Here is a 22,552-nt window from a genome sequence, read left to right on the forward strand (position 1 = left end):
ACYGATAATGTCTCTTGATAATATGTAGCTCTAGACCAAGCAAGAAAGATAAATTAAATAGAACACAATTATTTCTTACTGTCACCTCTTGCTAGCCAGTTATTTTACTAAAAAAAAAATAATAATAGAAACAACAGTTTCTCAATATTGATTCTAACACACTTGGTTCTGTTACTCAAGATCCATGACACTTTTTAGTAGACTGCAGGTTACTGGACTAATGTTCTGCCCTGAGGGGAGTATCTTCTGGCAYAGAGCTCATATCTTCATGTTCCCAGTTATACCTTTGGGAAACCAAGGTACTGGATTTACACCAGCAAAGGAAGTGATTTGAAAAGAGTCAAGAGCTTATCCCAGAAGTCAAATTACTGCATAGACTGCATGACACATGGATGCTTTAAATCTTGGTATGTTCCAAAAGAAATACCTCACTTTGCCACTTAATCTATCTATGTATAAGGAAGGTCAGAAGAATTTAAATATCTCCTAACAACCTTAAGAATTKCTTATGTGATTGATCAAGAACTTATCAATTTCATGATAAATTTTCAACATCTCAGTATCATTTAATACAAAAGTTGCATATACAATGATCCTTGGGTAATGCTTAAAATGTAAGATGAGATTTTTTTTAATAGCAGTTTTTTTCAACTATCAACTTTAAACTATCAACTATTCACTGCTTTTGAATGTTAGCAACAATGTAATCTACTTTTATATGGAGTTTACCAAGATAATTTCTTTGGACATAAGTGTAATTTTTATGCTGTTATTCTGCTGGTTCCTATTGTATTCATATGCATATTTAATATTTTATATGATTGCACCTTTGAAATTATAATTGGTCACTAAGAATGAAAACCATTTAGGCTAACTTTCCCTTCTAGTTTTCTTGCTGTAACTATTAGAAGAATTAGCCTTAACTAGCTGTGAAGCATTATGTATACAAGCCAAATTCTAAAGTTTCTCTAAAGTTTAAAATATTATCCTCAAGAATCACTATTTTGGTGTACAACAGTTTTGTGGGACAATACATTTATAGATACAGGTTGATGCATTCCACCTTTTTCTGCTTCCCTGTTCTGGAGAGGGCCTAGGTCTCTGTGCCTTAGCAAACATCAGTTCCCTTCAGCTACTCGGCGTATTTTGCAATAGAATTCCTGAAATACACCTAAAGAATCATCCYTGTGGATGATTCACAATCAGAGGCTAAAACAGATTGCCATCACCAAAAAAAATAAACAGAAAACTCATCCCTAAGAGAGGAGCTTTAGCAAAAGTAGCTGAACAGAGGTAACCTATAGCAAAGAAGTAGAGCAGGCAGCAGAGAGCAAGAGCTTCTAGAGACCACTGAAGAGGTTTGCTTCAGGGCCTACATAAAAAAAAAAAACCTTTGGGTAGGCCACCAGGTTTTCTGAAAGAAGGATCCTCTCCAGGCACCAGAATTGCTCAGGTTCACAATGAAAAGGCAGAAAAAGGTGGGTAAAAAGTACAGTAAGTTCCTGTTCTGCTCTAGGCTTTGCACTGGGACCACTATTTTACATCCTTTCTGAACTCATAGATTTGACCATGCTAGATGTGGGACACTGGAAAAAATATAGGCACAATGGGCTTAATTTACTTTAACACACTAAAAATGCATTGTGCTTTTGGAAAGAAATTCATAAATATTACGCTTCCATGGAGTAAAAAACAATATGTACCAATACATTTTCTGCCTAGACTCAGGAAGCTGATTCCCAACCTCGAGATTATTTATAGGTGTTAGAGAGCACAATTTTATGTGGACATAATTCCTTCTTATATTCAGATATATCTGCAGGTAAAAACTGCGCTGACTTATGCCATAGTTCTTATATATTTGTAATACATCTCTACCTGAACAACAGACAGYACACTCTGCATCAGATTGCTGCAAGGGAAAAAAAACCATTTAATACCATTTTCATGACTTTTTTTTTTTCCCCAAAAAATGCATAACATTAGTTGTGTAAAAACTTTACTACCATATGAGGCATATTTTAAAGCCTCATATAAACAATGAAGCTTGTATGGCATCCTCAGAGCAAAGAATGTCCAAATATGGCTGAGAATTAAGTACCCTGAGAATTAACTGCTCTTAATAAATTCACGGAAGTTTRTAAGTCCACATTAACTGAGAATCAGAAAACAGAAATAAAGAGAAGAGAAATAGATTCAACTCATTTTCCTGTACCATTCTCTAAAGATGTTGTGTTACAAACTTCCTCCATATCTTGGATGCTGGAGGCATCTGTTGAATCTTGGTCGCTGGCTACAATTCCTACCGAAGAAAGRCTAGAAATGAAGGAATGCATCTTTTTTGCATAAATATCCCTAATGTTAAAATATGGAAGGTCATTACATTTCTCCTTGTGATCGTTGTTGCACTGATCTGGATCAATATCTTTTTGTTTTTGATAGTACTTAGAAAACTTATTGAAAATAATGGTGATTGGAAGCGCCACCACTAATATCCCACAGATAATGCAAAGGGTGCCAAGCAGTTTTCCAGGAAGAGTGACAGGGTAAGTGTCCCCATAACCAACAGTGGTCATGCTGATGGTTGCCCACCACCAGCAAACTGGGATGCTGTGCAGTTCTGATGAGTCATCATCTTTTTCCACTGAATAGACAAGAACAGAAAAAATAGAAATCCCAACAGACAGAAACAAAAGCAGAAGCCCAACTTCCTGATAGCTATGTCTCAAAGTGGCGCCTAAAGACCGCAGTCCTACAGAGTGCCTGGCCAGTTTCAGGATGCGAAATATCCTCATTAACCGGAGAATCTGAACCACTTTCCCCATGTTTTCAATATCTTCACTTTCTTCTTCCTTTGTGTCCACTGCCAAAGTGGCATAAAATGGGATAATAGAGACAAAATCAATGATGTTCAGTGGTTTCTTCCAGAACTTCTTTTGACTTGGTGCTGTGATGAGCCTGATCACTAATTCAGCAGTGAACCAGATGATGCAGGCAATCTCCACGGCTTCTAGCACAGGGTCTTCAATCTCCCTGTCATTGGCATCCAGTCTCTGAAACTCAGGCATACTGTGGATGCACATGGCAACAATTGATGCCAGGACAACACTCAAGGAGGACACAGCAATTAATTTGGCAGACAAGCAGTATGCAGGATTTTCCATTCTGACCCATATCTTCTTTCTTATTTCACCAAAACACAGATTATCAAATTTCTCCAGCTCTTTATCAAATATGGATGATTCTTCATTAGAAGAATCTATACTTCTATCATTACTTTTCTGATCCCAGTCTTTCTCAGGACCTTCCTCTTTCCTTTCTTGGTACCGATTGCTGCAGCAGGAATCAATAAATAGCTCATTTATCCCCCAGTACTCTATTTCTTGGCAGAATGAAAAGACACAAAGTTCCTCCATGACGTGAAGTTTGCCTGTATAGTAAAAATTCAGAACGTATCGGAACAATGAAGGATTCCTGTCAAAGTAATATTCCTTGTCTGCAACGCTATAATCATCACAGAGTTCTAGAATTGCCTCTTCTGAATGGCATTTGAGAAGTTTCCCAAGTCTAGTATGAGGAAATCGGAGCAAGGTGCTTTGATCCACTGATTGCTTAAAGCCACCCACATTCAAATTGATAAGTTCTGCATCTTTGCCAGGTCTGCGGAAAAATTCACCATAAACCATTTTGCACAGAACAGTTCCACTGCCGGTGCCCAGTAAGATTACATTGAACCTACAAAAAATATAAGATATTATTAGAGCATTTAATTCAGTTTTGCTCATGTGACACATTTTTTTTGCTCATGTGACACATTCTTTTTTCCATCTCCAGTTACTTTGAAATGGTGTAACAAAAGAGAAATGAAATGACAAATACATTTTCAGCATTTCACAGAAGTAAGCTTAAATTAGTTTAATGGTTTATTAAATCAGTTCTAGCAAATTTGAAAGAAATACATTATGGGTTTTTTTTCTAGCAGAGAAGAATTTATGAATAAGCTAGTCTGTACACTATTATCATGTTGAAACTAATACTCATTAGATAGGTTTACTGAAACAATCTTAGAAATGTTTGGTTAAAAGATAGAAAACTAGCCAATTTATCAAAACACTCAGAGCAAAACTTTGAAGTATTTCACAATTATAGAGTCAGTAGACCTGCATTGATTTATATGAAGTGGCAATTTGTAGTTCGCTGCTTTCAATTTATTTACATGAATATGGACTGCAATTATTTCTGTCATGATATTAATCCATTTCCTTTTTGAGTCATACACAGAAGACTATTTTGTATTCTTGAAAAYGTGTCAAATTAGCATTTGTAACTTTTCAATTCCTGAATTTGGAGATTTTTATAGCCAAAAAATCTCTGTTGTATCTCCGTCCAACATATTTTACTTCCTGCCTTCTTACTCACACGGAGTGTCACAATCCTCTTAAGTCCTTGGTCAGTTCCAGAAGCTCTTCACATTCTCCCACTGCATGGCCATAGCCACTGTGGCAGTGCTGACAAGTTGGTGCTGAAATGTCATTTGTGGAAACAGAAGCTTCCAGAGATGGAACTTCCACAAAAAATTTGCCTCAGCAAGTAACTGTGGATACCTGCAGACAGACAGAAGCAATTGACATTTTAATGTTTCCATGTTTTRCTGTAAGTTAAATTATTCAGTTGAAACTGAATTAAGACAGATCTAGCTATTAGCAAACTGGTTACCTTTTCCTGGAGAATTTAGGTCCCACTTTCCTCCTAAGAAACCTTCTACAAATGGAAGTTCTTACCCTTGYCATGAGATTACATAAATTCTGACAAATCTTTTTCTCTGATACTTAATCGTTAATTGATGTATAAGCTAATATATTTCAACTTAATATGGAAGCAAATTAATTTTAAATGTGACAAGAGAGCTGCTAACAGATGGGCTTTCATCACGCAATGAAAGTTCTTTGGTGTTCATTAATGTCTTGGGGTAAGCTACTCAAGAATCWGTAATTTCTATACCTCTCTACCTTTCAATTCCTCTTGCAATAGTACCAGTTAAGATTCAGAGAGTTAGGACCTCTTACAATTTGAATACTTTTGCTGCTCCTTAGGGTCTCTTGATTCCATTAAGGAAGGTCATTGAGATATTTCATATTTCCATATTCATAGTGTGTGCACCTTGGTTGCACCCCTGCTGCATATCAGAAAGAGACACAGAAGGACCAGCTCTTCTTTAGGGAAAAGAAACCTGAGCATTTACCTCAAACAGGAGTCACTGTGTACTTTAATAGGCACTAGAATGGATAGCGGAAACACCAGGCCTCAAGAGTGAGCCCCAGTTTACACCAAATAAAGTAGGAAGCAAAATTAAAAAGAAAATAGCAATCCTATTTATTTTTACCTAGAACAATTCAGCTACAATTTAGCCTTCGGGTACGTATATAAACGGACTATTTCCCTTGAGCCATCTAGTCCCACTCTATGAATTTATAAAGATATCGAGTGTTTGCATTCTGTAACTCCAGAAAAATGACAAGAGCCAAGGACTCTTGCGGAGAAAGGAAGACTTAACAGAAACAAGTAAATCTGTCAATCTGAATCAACTGAATACTCTGTACTGAGATAAGTCTGCATCTCCTCCACCGCCAGTTACAGCTTTATCAGTCAGTCAAGGTAATTTGGTATTCACAAAACATCCCGCATAACACCTGATCTTCAAAGGAGCAGCATCTCCATCCAAATGACCTGAAGCTAAGTATTTCTGTCTGAGCATCGTTTTGCCACTATAATGCATCTCTTTGGGAGAAGTGAACCCAGAGAAATAAGATCACTGGGAGCTCATGGTAGCAGAGGAGAGCATCAGGGAACTATTTAAGACACTCCAGGTTTTAATACTGACGCTTCAGTGGGAAGTTACAGAGGATTTTCTGACCCACAATATTCTTACTTCACCTTTAACTCTTTAATTGCAACTTTTTGGAGGGGATTGTCACAAATTTAACTAGAGATCAGCACTGTTCTCTCTTTTCACTAGTTTCTTTGCACTGTTTTCCCATAGCTCAACACACAATTAGGAATGCAGGATCTGAAGCTTCAAAAGTTGGTATTCTACTACTTCTAATTACCAGCATTCATTGTAATCAAAGATACTGAGAACCTAAYGAGCATTGAAAAACCGAGCCCAGAAGATGCTGAAATTATGTATTTGTTCTAGTAATTAGCCTTTTAAAAACAGATCTGTATCCACAGTGAGCTTCATTTGTGAGCTTTATTTATATAGCGAAAGAAAAATAACCTTCTGAAAAATATGAAAAAAACACTTTTTTTTGGCTACATTACAAACTCCTTTAAACAACTCCTACTAAGTCTGAATTACTTGAAAACATAAATTCTGTGTATACCTGTCCTGCTAAGATACGGAGGAAGAGGGAGAACACTGTCTGAGACATATTGATTTCTAATTACCTAAGACAGAAAATATACCATTTAACAGAATGGTAAACTGGGTAGAGAAACATGATTTATCTACTAAATTCATACCTTYGTATGTAGTCTGAAATACTCTCTATCTAAAAGAGTTATTGTAAGAYTCAGTGGCTCCAAGCCGCTCCAAGCATTTTCCTTCAGCTCCCTTCCCAGCAGCAGGGGCAGGTGGAAAACCAAGAAAACCTCCTGCCCAACTAGACCCAAGCCACAGGAGAGTGCTCAGCCCATTCAAGTACTCATCTCCACAAGCAGAGAGCAGAGACACAACTACAGGGAAAGAACCCCAATTTCCTCTTTAAAGACAACCAGTCCAGTTCCTCCAGGGCTACTRGTCCCACTAATAGACCTTTCTTCTGGTCAGACAGGGAGGGAAACTGGATGAGGCCATTGACATTGTGTTAGTCTGAGGTTCTGCCTACCTGCGTTGCATGGCCAGACACATAACAAATATGTGTGTGTGTGCCTCCTGGGAATATACTCCCAGCCCAGCTCCTGGCTAGAGCTGGAAACACGGAGCTGCAGCAGCTTCTGACCAATGGCAAACAGGTTTGGTTACCTACTGAAGGGCATGCTGGAAGACAGCACGACACTCAGCAGCAGCCAAACTGTTTTTCACAGAAGTGTAAATCCACTCCAAATTTTTCAAGAACTGAAGTGACTCTAGATGACTGTCGAGAAGTACTCAAAAACAAACCAGCTCTATTTGTTGATGAATTTCTAGTGGGTAAAATCTCTGCCTCACTTTCCATTAGCACTAGCATAATAATATGAAAAGCAGTTAAGATCTAAGAATTTGTGGAGGTGGGAAGGGAGAAATCTGACCATAACAAAAACAACAGGCAAGACAAACTGGGACAAATCTCCACTATACTTACATCAGAACTGAGAAGCAAGCAACCAACCAACCAAACAAAGCAAAATTACAAAAAAAACTCTGCTTACTCAGAAATGGATGAAACAAATAAAGGAAGAATTAGTGCTCAGCAAATCCCTAGCACACTAGACTGACTTACTGTTGAGACAGCAATATAAACCCATATTGATTATGAAGACGATATTTTTAATGGTGCCTCCACGTAATTGCTCTCTATAATAAATCCAGTAAGCAAGAATTTACTGCTTTGTTTTTACACTGTAACTGTAATTTGTTCATGATCAAGAGAGAAAATGAAACCTGCTTCAGAAAAMCATGATCTGGAGCCTGCTTACTATTAAGGGATTTTTAGATTAAGACAAGAAGACACAGAAAATTTTCAAGAAAATGAGGCAGTGGTGAGCTTCATAATTTGAAGAATTTCTTGTTTGGCTTGCACAACCTTGATCCATGAACCATGGACAAAGACATTGTTGTGCCAAGCATCATCCAAACAATTTGTGGCATTTAAGCAAGTGACTAGAGCTGCAGGGTTAGGGCCCCAGATGACAAACTCTCTCAGCGCAATACACTAGCTGCTCAAGAGAGCCCTTTTCCCCTTCAGTGCTCTCTTTTATTCAAGCACAAAACTGTGCCCAGCTGGAAACAAAGCTTTCCAGGAGTGCCAAAGTCTGTGTCATGAACATCCTAAGAACCCAGAGCTACACAACTCTCTACTTGAAGTGCAGCATTAACATTTTTCATCTTGTCTTCTGTAAACAAAAAGTATTCATATATGATATAATAAACTGCTAACCATTCCAAAGCACACACTTCTTGCCTGGAGAGGGGATAAGAAAGTAAGCAAACACATACCAGATGTTAGTTWTTGGTTGCTCTAACTGCTTCAGTCATTTTGATGAGCTACTGGATAAGAACTTGTATAGAATAGAAAACGAAATGGAACAAAACAAAACAAAACAAACAAAAAAAATGCTGCAAATAAACCCAGCAAATAAAAGTTCCAAATGTTAAGCTTGAGGGCCAAATAAAAGCTAATCGTAAGGAAAGCTGCATGGAGAGGATATAAACATCAGACTAAAAAACAAAGCAACAGGATCCAACCCTTCCCACTCCAATTTGGAGATGGTCTCTAGCCAGTGCCTCTGCAGCCACACATTGTTCACGAAGTCCCAGGCCCATTGTCTTCCCGGGAGAGGAGAGAGCAGATCCCTGCAGATCTCTCTTCAAGCACGCTGCAAAGTCCCTGCAGCTTACAGAAAGAGAGGCAAAGGCTGCTCTTTGGAGAGAGCTGGGCTACAAAAGACAAGCATAGCTCTGAGTGATGTGGTTTTCAGCATCTTCTCGAACAACTCCCTAGAAGTTTTTTCGGGGGGCTGTGGATCCCCATTACTGCAAATTTAAATATACAGACAACAAAGGTTCACTTTCTCAGTTGCCTCCAACAGATTCTTACACGAAATCTCCATGCTCTGTGAGCTACTACACATCTTTTTCAGTGTTTCACACTTATCCATGGTGATAGCTCAGCTACTGGGACAGTTTCAGCTTTGGTTAACATTAATCTACCTGTGATTATCAAGACACAAAGGGAAAGTTTAATTGATTTACAGTTGGACAGACTATGCTGTGCTTTTCTACTTAAAACGTTCAAGCACAGCAAGACCTAAAGATWTCCTACCAATTTACCTTGTAGTTACATATACGTGAGTCTCTATATATGTGTGAGTCTATAGCCTCACATGCCACCTGATCCCTAATAGCACTTCATATACCTCTCCAGATTAAGAAAACTTCACATTTCAGGGTGCTTTCCTCTAAACTGAAGGCATATAAAACAAAGAAGGGCAAAGTCCTGGCCAAGACATGTTCACGGACTAAACAGTCTGTTTCCTTTGAAAAAAATAGACTAGATCAGCCTATAGAAGAACAGGCAACTCTCTTTAATTCTAAAAGCAATTTGTATAGCTGAAGGATATCTTTTCCCAAAGCATCTAGTGATGTCTGAGGCTTTCAATTTTCGGGTTCCCAATTCAGAAAACTGAGTTTTGAGCAACTTCTCTCTTGGACATCAAAATATCACTAGGCATTAGATTTTGCTACCTAATGATACTGACAATTACTTAGGCTCTAAATTTTGGTTAATTTCCTGATAGTTAAACCCTAAGAAATGCTGAAAATCACCCTAGGGTTTATGTAGATAAACCGTAGCTTTAGACATCTAAGAACCTTGTAAAAGCTGAGATATGCCCCTAACAAAGGGCAAAAAATCAAAGTCTCGCTGATTTTGGAAGTGTTTGAATTTAGAAACACTCAACACAGAGCAAATAAATGTCTACAAAGGCACTGTGTATGCTTTAATACTCACTAAATGAGTAATTACTGAGTGAGCAATACATATAAATGCAGATATAATTTCCTTGATCAATCACAATTATAGGTTTGGACCGAAATTCAGTTAGTATGACTTAAGTTACTGCCTGTCAGCCAAGCCATCATAACTGCTTGTGCACACATAATTAAGTTTGAAAAATACAAGGCAATAATCTTTGGTGCAAATCTCTTTCATTGTGATATAAGCTGTAATCACCAACTCTTCTTTGTAATATTAGATTCAGTAAGCTCACCATAAAATCATTTTACAAATGATCCAGGCAGATAGGGCTTAACTTAAGAAGTCATCTAGCTGAAATAACAAGACCATCTGAAGAAACCATTCTGTGGTTATGGACATCCTGTGAGGCAAAGAGGATAAATTCATCAGCTACATTATTTGCTCAGCTGTAATTTATTTTGTGTATTCCATTGGCAGTAACTTCTGTTATCCAGTATATTACATTAACATGCTATAAAAATAATAGAATTATGCCACTACACTTTTCTTGAAATGGAGTCAGTACAATATCCCAGAAAACCTTAGGTAAATAAAGTTTGGGTTGAAATCTCCAGGGCCAAATTCTGTTCCAATAGTATTTCCATGCAATCCTACTCGGCCAGATTCATCCATGGTACAATTCTATTGATGTCAACAGAGTGTCTCAGAAAATGAACTTGAGCCAAAAGTTTACGCATCTTTGCAATCAAATGGAGAGCAAAAAATGAGAGACAATCATTTGGAAACAAAGGTTGCTGCTAGAAGCAGTGCTGTCAATAAAATATGAAATCATTTAAATATATGTACCTGTGGAAAAATAGTCCTCAAAGCAAAATATATTTCCTCTCAAAAGGAAAAAAAAAAATCTTCCTCAAGACTGCATTGGAGAAAGAAAAAATGGAACTACCGTAACTCTGTAACTCACGCTGAAAGGATACAAGCAGAAAATGAGAATAAGCAACTCTAGTTCATGGTTCATATAAGTGAGACACACATTTTCAGAAAGTGCTGCTGGTGAAGTCCATCCTGCACTGATGAGACTTCTCTCATAGATGACTAATGTAGCTAAGGTATCTAGATTGCATATGACTAAAATTAGGTAGAAAAATCCCAATAAAAAATTCTGCTGATTTTCATAATGAGAATGCTGGCAAGAATAAGAGATATCCCATGGGCTGGGCATAAGCAATAGGCAAAGCAAAGCAGTGGTAGATGTAGAGTACTACATTAATCTACTGATATCACAGAAGATTCTTTGGGCACATTGTCTGTGATCTGAATTGCTTTCTCACCTAAGCAGAAGAAGTGAGATCTAATTCAACTCCATTATCAGGATATCATCTTGTAGAATGGAAAAAAAAAAGTATATTCTTCCTAATTTGAAAAGTTCCTGGAGATAACACACTTCATAACAAGTCTTGCATCCTGCAATGTTCCCAATGGCACTATAGTTTAGATTCTGTTTGGAAAAAAAATTAAAAAATCATTATCCACCTTAACTAAATGGAATTGACAGATTAAAATGTGTTTGCTTAAAAATCTATCTGTAAATCGCTACTAATTAAGAAAGAGTTACAATGCTGCAGTTATGACACCTGTCAGCTTCTAAAGATAGAGGAAGCCATTRAGCATTTCCTCGAGCTATRTTGTCCCAATTACCTGAACTCCACAGGATGAGCAAGATGAGAACTCCACAAGATGAGCAGAATTCCACAGCACTATTACGAATAGGACAGCATTGCTACAGTTTCATGGGAGAAGAAATTCTTTCTCCTCAGGTTAACTTTTTGACAATAATCTTGTTTGACAGGTTACCTAAATGACACCTGATTCTATCAAGAGCACAATTTCAAAACAAGAAGTGTTCTTTGAAGTGAATATTGCAACTTGTGAGCCAAAGGATTTCTGCAATGTTGACAGCTCTACAGATTCCTTTCCATACATTAATGTTCTGTACCCCATTTTTCACTGAACCTGTTTTTACTCACTTTCTTTCTCCAACAAGCACAAAGAATAAAAATATACTATTGTTATGCTTATTGTGGTAATATGCAGTAGCAGTAGTGGTCAAAGGGTTCTGTTGCATGATCCCAACATGAGGCACTTTCCATAAAGGAAAAATTTYATGAAATAAAAGTACACCAATATATTTCTTAAAAATAATCTTGAATTCTCATTTTGGTTATTGATTRTGTTGTCTATAGAGATTTTTGGTCTATAAGAGATCAAGTCTATAGAGATCCTTGGTAAAACTGGGGCTCTGTTCTGATGACATTGTCAGTTTGGCTTTGAAAGGTTAACTCCCAAGGAAATAAAACAAGCAGATAGCCAGGCAAGGAGAGTGGTGCACCTGAGGTCGCCCAGCAGATGAGCTATACACATGGGAATGCAACACACATTCCCTGACCCTCACACCAGCACTCTACTCTAGCTACTAAACAGCTGCTATCTACTAGTGGATACGAAACATTTGTACCCTGAAACACAGGACGATGCTGTTGGGTCTGGAACTAGCTATCAAAGGCAATCTGTCAGGCTAGCCTTACAGCAGACATCTCTAACACAGTCATTCACTGCAGCCGCCTCCCCAGCTGAAAGCACAGGCTCCAACTGGACTGAGTGGCAGGATCAGCAGCCATTAATAGGCATGATAGGCATAATATCCAATAAAACTACCCAATCCAGCTGTTACTGATCCTACGTGAGCTCACATCTTCAAATATTTTCTCATTAAAAAAAAWGAAACATGATATTTAGCCAGTGTGGAATCCTTAGATATTATTCCTTCATTGACAGTACGGAGTCATTTCCTGAGTTAGCAGCTGCATTGAGAAAGTATGTGCTGACAGATCTGAAAAACTGCACAGTTTATTCAACTATTACACCCCCTCCAGACCTAACGTAAAGGGATGAACAGTYAGACATGGTATTTTTCTCTAACACATAGGCCTATGTACCATTTAAGATACTCCAGAGTTTTCAGGCAGTGTTAATGGTTCGCAGGGCTTTAYGCAAAGGCAAATTACACCTTCAATGAACTACCAAAACTCTTCCATGTTAAGGAAAGGTATATGGGCTTTGGGGAGACCTAGAAGATTCTTGCTTCTTGTGGAAGAAAAACAGAGAGTTAAAATCAAGGTTTAGCTCACTACCAGGAAGATTTAACTGATATTCAAAACCTTCTAATCATTATTTGATCCCAGGTTTCCTGATAGTAAGTGGTAACTGGCTAGCTACCCTTCTTTCTCATTCTGGAGTCTGAAGAATTGCCCTTCACTTCATCGGACAGATGACTCCTCACACTGCAGAACTGTTGAACATATGGTCTCCTATATTGTCTATTCTCTCTCCTAATCATTTCTTTTATTTTAGAAGCAAACTATATTTCTTAAGCATACAAAAGACCAAACAGCCTTGTTTGGACAATGGTCCATTTCACTGGGTGACTCATCATCTGCTTTACAAGCGTATGCACCCTAGAAAGTAGGGCTTTTCTACCTTATGACAGGAAGGGACGCCACTGAACACAAAACTCACAACTATGTGATAGCACATCATAACAGAAAAATTTGCTATGACCCTGCTGAAATCAACCCTATCTCTGCTAGCAATCACACCTTCACGAGCACTCAGCCACAACACCCAAGTTCCCCAAAGGGCAATTCAGTCACAGAGAGCATGATACTAAACCATTGAGCTGGCTACCCATAACTTTGCAACTCTTGTCAGTTTTATCCTATAAAGCCTTAATTTTTGGATAACCTGCTTCAGAACTATCTTTTCTCTCCACACAATATTGCCACGGTTGTATCTCAGTCACTTTATCTTTTATTAATAAATAAAGTAATTCCTGTTTTAAAATATTTTAAAAAATAGTTCAGGAATGGACCTTGAAGAGTCATATAATTCAATCCCTCCCTTTTCTCAAGGAAGGATCAGTTATACCTAAACAAGTTTCGACAGATGTTTATTTAATCTACCATGATAAAGACTGCCCAGARAGGCTGTGGAATCCAGTGCAGTGCTTGAATATCCTTGTCCCCACAAAGTTGTTTTCCTAACATCTGTTTAAATGTCTAGTGCTGCAGTTCAGCCACAGGAGYGTACGTAGTCAAAGAACAGATTTGGAATGGAATGGAAAGGAATCAGTGATGATGCATTGTAGGAAAAGGATATTTCCAAATTCGCCTTACCAATTCAGTTTCTTACAGTTTCTTCCTATATTTCTAATTTTACAAGGAATACAGGATAGCTAAAGTTACTTTTCAGATGATTGAAGAAATTATATAAATCTCAAAAACAATCAAAGATGTTCCTTACTACAATAAAAATCTTCAAGATATTTACATGGTCTCTTAGGCAACAAGAACACACAAAATTGTTATTGTGGATATTTTGGATGAAACCTTTGACTGAAAAACTATAAAAACCTTTGTGTTTGAAGCTTGTTTATTTCTGTAGAAGAGGCTGTCTTGTTCAAGGAAAACAATCTCTCGACTTACAGACAACTCTGAAATGGAGTACCATATCTCACTGATGTAAGTTCTGCAGTCTGCTGACTGATGTAAGTTCTGCAGTCTGCTGAGACCCAATGATCATTTGTAAAGCACCCAAGCCACTTTCACGTGTGCATGACATGAGGCCACATGTTAAGGGATGCCATATGGAGACAGTTGGAGAGGATATCTGCAAGAAGGGCATATCTGAGTGTAAAAACCTGTGAATGCAAAATGAGTATACAGTTTTCCAGTATTTAAAACAGTTGACTGGGTACATTACAAATGAAGCCAGCTAACTATGTCCAACAGGCAGTATTTCAGAATGGGAGAATGTACAACTGTTGCAGGAACATGAGATGCAGCATGGGCTCTGGGATATGAGGCAACTGTGCAAGCTCACCCATATTTCATTGTCCAGAAGCCTCACATTTCTTGACGCACAGATTTTGAAGCATTTTGAGGTGTATTCTCATGCGAGTCCACTGGTTCACATCTCACTGCTGTGTATCTCTGAGAAGAGCTAGGCTCTATCTATCTCCTCCATACCCACCCTGAAGGTAGTTGTAGATGGGAGATATCCTCTGAACCTTATCTTCTCTGGGCTGAATAATTGCCATCTCTGTCTGCCCTTCTCTGTATGCTCCAGCCACCTGATCATTTTGATGGTCCTCCACTGGACTCACTCCAGACACTGTCAGCGTCTTTCAGTGGGGAGCCCAGAACTGGACACAGTCTTCCASATGTGCTCAGGAAAGAGGAATAATCACTTCCCTGGACCTGACGGCTATTGTCTTGCTATCTTAGCTCAGGTTATGGTTGGAAGGGCACAATGATGATTCATGTTCACCTTGTTTCTTACCAGGATGCCTGTGTCCTTCTCTGCAGAGCTGCTTACTATATGGTCAGCTCCCCATCCTGTACCACCGCAGGGGTTATTGCAGATAGAGAACACTGCATTTCTTTTTGCTGAAGTTCATAAGATTACTGTGAGCCCATTCTTGGGGCTGTCAGGATCCTTTGGAACATATCTCTCCAGGGTATTTATCAGCTAAACCATTCCTCACAAACCAAAGGTGCTTTTTCTGTGTACTTGGCTGGTCCCACATAGCACTTAGTAAAAAAAAGACATTTGCCAGAAAATGTGGGAAGCAAGTACATGACAGGATAGGATTTAAAATTACATCACTGCACCAGTGTTTAATTAAATATTCACAGAAATAGCTAAGACATTGTCCTTGTATGTAAGTGCAAAAAGGAATACTCGGCAAATATGTTTTTCACCAAAAAAGCTTAATCCTATCAATAGGATTTATCTCAGCCATCTGTCACTATTATCATCAATCATCCTTTTAGGAAGTGTTGAGTAGTTATTAACACTGGAATTTAGAATAATGCTGCATATTGGCACAACTCGTGAGGTAAATGAGCTGGATTTAGCCAATATTAAATCCKGTGTTTGCACAGTCTTAAGTAATAGTCACTTAGTTGATCCAGAATTCAGTATCAAATCCTTTAAAGTTATTGAGAGATAACTTTTACTACTGCCTTCAATGGCAGAAAGTGTAGGAGTGAGTACTAAACCAAAACACACTAAAAATTTGAAGGAATTTCAGAAGCCCAAAGTAGCCTTTCTCCTCCTTAGTCTTCCAACCTCTGATTTACAAGTATGTTTATCTAAAATAACCCAGAGAAATTTGAAGAGAAGGTTGAAAGCAGATCTTATCAATACATTTAAATATCTGAAGGGAGGGTATAAATAGGTTGGAGCTAGACATCAGTGGTGAGGTAGGAGAGGTAACAGGCACAAGCTGAAATACAGGAAATACAGAGACAGCCATCCGAACGTAAGGAAAAATGTTTTACGAGAGTGGCTGAGCACTACAGCAGGTTGTCTGGAGAAGTTACAGAGTCACCATCCTTGGAAATATTCAAAAGCCATMTGGACATTGTCCTCGAGAACCTGCTCAAGGTGACCTTGCTTGAGCAGGGTGAAGATGAACCAGAAGATCTTTAAATGTCCCTTCCAACCTTAACTATTCTGCAATTTTGTGATATGTTTCCCAAAAAAAAAAAAAAAGGCAGGAGAGAAAGCCATGGTCCTAGGGAGGGAAAGCCATGTTCCTACAGGTGGCTAAAATCCTAATCCCACAAAACTGGCAGATGTTTTTGCTGAGGACTTAGGTTTTCCTAGATGTTTGCCTGGGCTGAATTTCAGCTATACAGATTTATGATTTTCCACAAAAAGTCCCAAGGATTTCACRGGGAGTCCACAGTGTGGAAGCAGTTCATACAGATAGATCCAGAAAGAGATCTGAGAACTTGACTGCCAAAAGAAAACTCTCCCACCAAAAGGAGAAAAATCTTCCATCACTTTTATTGTTACAGCAGTATTCAGTGTTCAACAGAACACAGTTATGTTCCTATTTCACCATCCATATTCATGAGGACAAGACCACACAGTCCTTCATGGGGTCAATTCTTTCCAAGGTTCAGTTTGAGCTGAGAATATAGATTTAAGAGACTGTCCCTAGCATTAAAGTAAGGAAAAAATTCAGACACAGTTAGCTTTAGTTAAGCACATCTGATGAAACCAATTTAAGAACAATACATATTTAAGTTTTAATGCAAAGTATCGCTGAAGCCACTTTAAAAAAATCCAATTTGGCTTCAACCTGTAGAGTTCATCTAGAATTCACTGTGAGGAAGTGAGCAACACTTTAAATGGCATTTCATTCCTTTGGTCTACATGTGAATGAGGTGTTTCAGTATGTCTTCAATAAAACCTAAGAGAGACAAAGGATGACAGAATGAAGACAAGTTTCAAAGGGAGCAAACAGCATCCGATGGTGCATCACAGCAGGACACCACAGAACAATTCTGTCTTCAGGAAAGGAAGAGGTGCAAAGGCTTCCTCCTCTTGCTTTATTTGTGTAGCTGTTTCCCACAAGCCCCAAAGGCCCCTAAGTTATTTAAAGTTCAGTATAAAGTTCAGCTTTTATATCTGAACATCTGAATGGTTGATACCAGCTAAAATCACTAGGATTTATCACTAAGAGACAAATGCCTGAATGCCTCTGAAGATCCAAGTCTTAGCTCAATGGCCAGCAACTGCCAGAGATGCCAACTGGGATTCAATCCAAAAGTTTCAGATAAAGTTGGATGTACAAGCAAAGCCACTTACTTTAAAATTACACTGGGCTTCTCATAAGCTTGTGAATAAACTTGTTTTTAAGCATTTCCTTGAATTAGAGCTTTTGTTCAGCAGCAAGGGCACCTGATAGCTTAGGTAGGCAAAAACACATCCTCTGCCTCCAAAACTTGGGCCCTGGGAAAGCTGATTTCAGGGACAGAAGTTGGATGGAGCACTCCAAACAGARAGGCAGGAATGAGCATTTTACAGCAATGGTTTGGAGATTTGGTTCTCCTCCTTTTTATGTTTCACATGCTTAAATGTGACCTACAATACATTTCATTTGAGTATTAAATAAACTGTGTGGCCCAAAGGGCTGCATTGTCCTTAGTTTCATGTTCAGACTCTATCATCCTAACAAATTAATCAAAATTTGAAGGGAGAAAAAATCTTTGCCTGACATAACATATCTCACAGAAAACATTAAGAGCGAACCACAACTCCCTGAAAGGAACAGTTTACAAAAATGTTCAAGGCCGTAAATACCATTGGTGTTTCTGTAACACTGAGCATTGAGCTAAAATACCAGCAAGGACCCATGCTACACCCTAACCTCAAGTTTCTATCATTTTCTTGAGTGAGTTACAAACAGCAGGATTGATCCATACTGGCTGTCCTTTCCAGGGCGAACACTGCTTATCCTAGGAACTGGGAGGCATGCAAAGCTTCCAAGCATAACAAAAATATACAGGGCAGAATCCTTCTTTGTCCATTTTATTTCGGAAAAAGGCATCTGACACTAAAAGGTCTTGCTAAAATCACCATTCAGTGCTTGTCACTAGCTGGGGCTAAGCCATGCTGCAGCAATAAGTTTTTTATTTTCAAAATCAAAACCTAACTTATGGCCCTGTTTTCTCTTCTTTCAACCAGCAATAAACTAAATTCATAAAATTACAAAGCAGCTTTGAAATTGTAATCCAGTTAAATCAGCAGTTAAAATGATTCAGATAACTGAAGAATTTTAATTAAAAAAAAAAAGGAGAAAAGATACAATAAAACCTTCAATAAAAAAAGAAGTCTTCTTTGGGACAGATCCAATTTCCAACACTTTTACAAACATACTGATGACAATAATCATACACTAGAGTAATATTGCATTTTCATCACGGTAGCTTGCAAACTTTGAAGTCAACCCTTTTCCCACCAAAGCCAAGAGCAAAGCACAGGATTGCTGTGTGCAGTATGCTTTCTCCTGATATCATGGAGGTTTCTGAACTGATGCCACAAGAAGCAGCATCAGCTTTTGTGAGCTCAAGTAGGGGAGGTGGCAGAGAAGCACCAAGCCATCAGAGGAGCTATGCCTCGAGTTTTATCAAAGGCCATATCCAGATTTTATCCAGGCCATATCTTAGCTCCTCCATGCACATCAAAGCTGTTTAAAGAATATTCCCAAGGCAGTTTCCTGTCTTCCAAAGGTAGCAAGCTTGTTCTTACGTCAACACCAACAAGCAGTTTGCTAGGCTCAGAGAAAAAGAACAAAAAAAATCTAGAAAATCTCACTTGTATGGGGCCAGTAAATYGCCAACAAAAAGTTTTACAAGTCTGTTACACACAAGACACTCTCTGCCCATCAACCTCCTAGCACTTTATTAACTTCAACTTAAAACTGAGCCATTATTGTGAGGTGAGTGCCTTGAGCTCCATACTTTGGAAACAGAACTGGAGATGTGAGAACTGTCATGTTCAAGGTCACATAGCAGGTCAACATGTTCTACTTCCACATTTCCAAACCCATAAAGCTTCTTTCTTTGCTTTTCTTTTTTTGAGAAGTTAAAGAGAAGGACTAACACCTCTTTGCACAGGCTGAGTTCTGAGTCTGTCATTAGAAACACATTGAACTAGAATTATAAAACATGTACAAGAAATAAACATATTTTAAGACGTCAATTGGCATCTAAATTGAGTTCAGGGAAAAAAAAAAGAAAAAAAAAGAAAAGTGTACAAAAGAGGAAGAAAAAAGAGAAGCAAAATTCTCACTACGTAAGATAATAAATAACCTGTCCTCCCTAAACCTGCCACACTCTGCTTTGTCCATGTGCCTTGTATGGATTTTTACTGAAAGCCTGGTAAGAGAAAAACATGCCCAAAAAAAGGGGAAAAAAAAGTTCATTTATTAGCTTTTACCCCTATAACAGTCGAGTTGTCCTAGCACAGAGAGAACACAACTCCAGCATCCATGCCCTGCCAGCACAACCCCTCCCAGGGCAAGAGAAGGGACATACCAGGGGTAAAAGCATGTAACACTGCCTGACTGTCATCGCCACTTGTACTAATTTTGCTGGATCCAGAGGTCAGGCAGCTCTCCACGCCCAAGGTCAATCTTTAAGATATAAATCTACTTGGAAGAGATGGCAACAGACCTAGAGTAAACTTCCAGGCATGGGAAAGTAAAATTGTAAATAGGATAAGACATTGCAGGATGAAGAAGGAGACAAAGTGGATAAGGGATGGAGAACATAAAACTATAGTAAAGGTAGTTAAGAATATCTAGCAGGAGAGGCATCAGTCAGGGAAATACGCTTTTGTCACCAACATTTTAGCCACACCGTGCTTATTGTAGACTTATCCTTGCAGAATTATGCATCAAATCCAATGTCTCAGGTTTTGTAACACTGTAAATGGTCTGGATCCAGAGTAAACAAAAAGTTGGATCAAGAATTATGGTCACAATGGGAACATAAGGAATATAGCTCTTCCTTGCAGAAGACAAATTCCACTTGAAAACAAGATCATAAATGCAGAATGAAATCCTTCAAAAACTATGGATCAACATAGYCAACATCATCCTCCTTTTCAAGCAGGATACATAAAGTCTTCCACAACAAAACAAAGAACAAAATCAAACCACTGTCACACAGAGAAGCTCCCTTCTAAGAAAAGATGAGAAAGGCAAAAAAAAATAGAGTAGAACAGATGCAAATATTGAAAGAAAAGTATAAATGGGAGGAATATTAGAATATGTAAAAAATATAAAGGACCAGAAGGAAATAGGACACAGCAGAGAATAAGTGGTAAAGAAAAGAAGCAAACTGGAGTTAAGCCATGGAGCAAATTTTCACCTGACATTAACTGGTGTAGATTCAAGTCAACAGGTCAGGGATAGTTTCTGCCAGCTGAGTATTTGATCCTCTACACACAAGAAGCAGTCAGAAAGCAGCTTGTCTGGATTGAGGGTGTTTTTCTCTCCTCTGAAAGAAGCAGCACCGAAGAAAAGTAAGATGACCCTATAAATTAAAAATGAAGAAACAAATTCTAAAAAAGAAAAATAAGCTAAACAGAACAAATAGATGGAGAGCAAGAAAGATAAACAAAGAGATAGGGTAAAGGCAAGTTGAGAAAAAAATATCCACAGGTTAGTGGAATATATTTTATTTATTCATAAGATCTGTTTTATTATGTGTCCTTGGCAGGCATCCCATAATTGAAAATTTGCAAAGAAGGAAATGATGCAAGTTTAGAGACTTGAACCTTGTTTCTAGTCATTAGCCTTGGACAAAACTTTTGAATGCACATGCCTCAGCAGCACATAGACAAGTTCTTTAAACCTGGAGCAGGAGGCGAACTCCAAACAAATGGCCTTAACCTGAGAGGGATTCTAGGAAGAGAAAAAGCAATACGTAAGTATCTCTGAGATCTGTTTTAAAGCAGCCAGAGTAGGCTATTAGGAAAGGCACTGCCCAATAGGGCAGACCCTCAGTGAACCAGATGTCCCAGAGCACCTGCTCTCTCTGCTGAACTGCACTTCATGATGAAGCTAAAACTAGTCCCTAGTCTTGGTGCTGGGTACTAATGACTGATCTTATCTTGCCTTTAGCTTTAATTCCACAATAAAGGTGACAGTGGTGACTTAAATCCAAATATACCATGTGTTAAGATTGAAGGAGACGTTAGTCTTCCTGCGTTGGGAAATCTGCTAAACACTCAAAGGAGTGAGTAAAGAAATGATTCTCTTTTAGGATCTCTGTCTGTGTAAGGGGAACATTTTAGGAAAATGCCTGACTGCATTTGTCTCAAAAATAATCCTAAGGATCATACTGGAGTTTGCATTAATATAACTAAAAATCCCTATTTTTCCTTTTTCCAGTGTCTGCACTCACCCATAGGAAGTTGAAGGGCTGGAAAACCTTAGTGTTAAATTTTCTCCGGAAAACCTTAGTGTTAACTGAGACTGATAACACCACAGATACTTTTAGACACAGGCATTAAAGGAAGAAGTAACACTTGCTTCTCTTTGAAAACACCTTTAATGTCCTCTACTATAAATGCATGCATGTTATGTTTATTTTAAGATCAACATAAACAAGCCTTTTCAGCCTGTATAAAGGAGGTCCAATAGTCAAAGCATTCCTGGAGCTTAAGAAATTTGGATACCCTTTCTGGACCTCTGCCACTTTACATGGTAAAAATGGAAATAATTACAGTGTACCTCTTTATTAAAAAAAAAAGAGAAAGCTTTAAAATCTACAAATAACAAGCACCATATAAAAACCAGCTATGATTACTGTCAACTGAAGTTCTTTCATCATCATTTAGCTACTTCCATATAAATCATATGCACAATTTCAAAACATAAGATCTTTCACCTYTCCACAGTACTGTTTCAGCAAAACATTAGGTACAGAACCCGAGATACTTCTTCCCTATTAGTCATTTGCCTTCCTTTTCCCCCAAATAACACCTTTTTGAGCAGTGAAATCTAGAAAACTAAATAATACAAAGGAAGGACAGTGCCCACTTGCCTCCCCTGTGCTCTGAGGTTAATCTGAATAACTTATGCCATCTATTGGCCTAGACCAACGGCAGATGCTCTGACAAGAACTTTAATTCTGGGAAAGAGACAGTATTAAAAGGGATCTGTCGGTAGATCTGTAAATTCTGCTAATGGAATCAATACACAGCCGCTGCTCAGATCTCGAGGTGCCTCTTCCCCAGCAGATACTCGGCTCCCAGAATAGCCAGCAATTGTGCTTTACATTAGGCAAAAGAGAGTGGCTTCTGCCACAAGACCGCCTCAGAGCTCCAAGAAAACACAGAAAGAGAGCAGTGACGTATTTTACGGTCTTACAGAGCACCTTGGATTAGTATTCAATATAAAGAAATAGAAAAAAAAGGAAAAGAAAAAGAAAAAGAAAAAGAAAAAGAAAAAG

General features: G+C 38.3%; 1 protein-coding gene across 1 annotated transcript; it reads right to left on the reverse strand.

Annotated features, from left to right (window-relative positions):
• Positions 1-2,053: 2,053 nt before the first annotated feature.
• KCNS3 (potassium voltage-gated channel modifier subfamily S member 3) lies at positions 2,054-20,502 on the reverse strand. Its single transcript, XM_026044911.1, has 3 exons — positions 20,465-20,502; positions 4,420-4,604; positions 2,054-3,735 (listed from the first exon to the last, which is right to left on the reverse strand). The coding sequence occupies exon 3, from the start codon at positions 3,684-3,686 to the stop codon at positions 2,202-2,204; it is 1,485 nt and encodes a 494-aa protein (XP_025900696.1). The 5' UTR covers positions 3,687-3,735; positions 4,420-4,604; positions 20,465-20,502; the 3' UTR covers positions 2,054-2,201.
• Between the last annotated feature and the right edge of the window lie 2,050 nt (positions 20,503-22,552).

The sequence above is a fragment of the Nothoprocta perdicaria genome, unplaced genomic scaffold, assembly GCF_003342845.1.
Source record: "Nothoprocta perdicaria isolate Ctin4 unplaced genomic scaffold, notPer1 scaffold_39, whole genome shotgun sequence".
Lineage (NCBI taxonomy): Eukaryota > Metazoa > Chordata > Aves > Tinamiformes > Tinamidae > Nothoprocta > Nothoprocta perdicaria.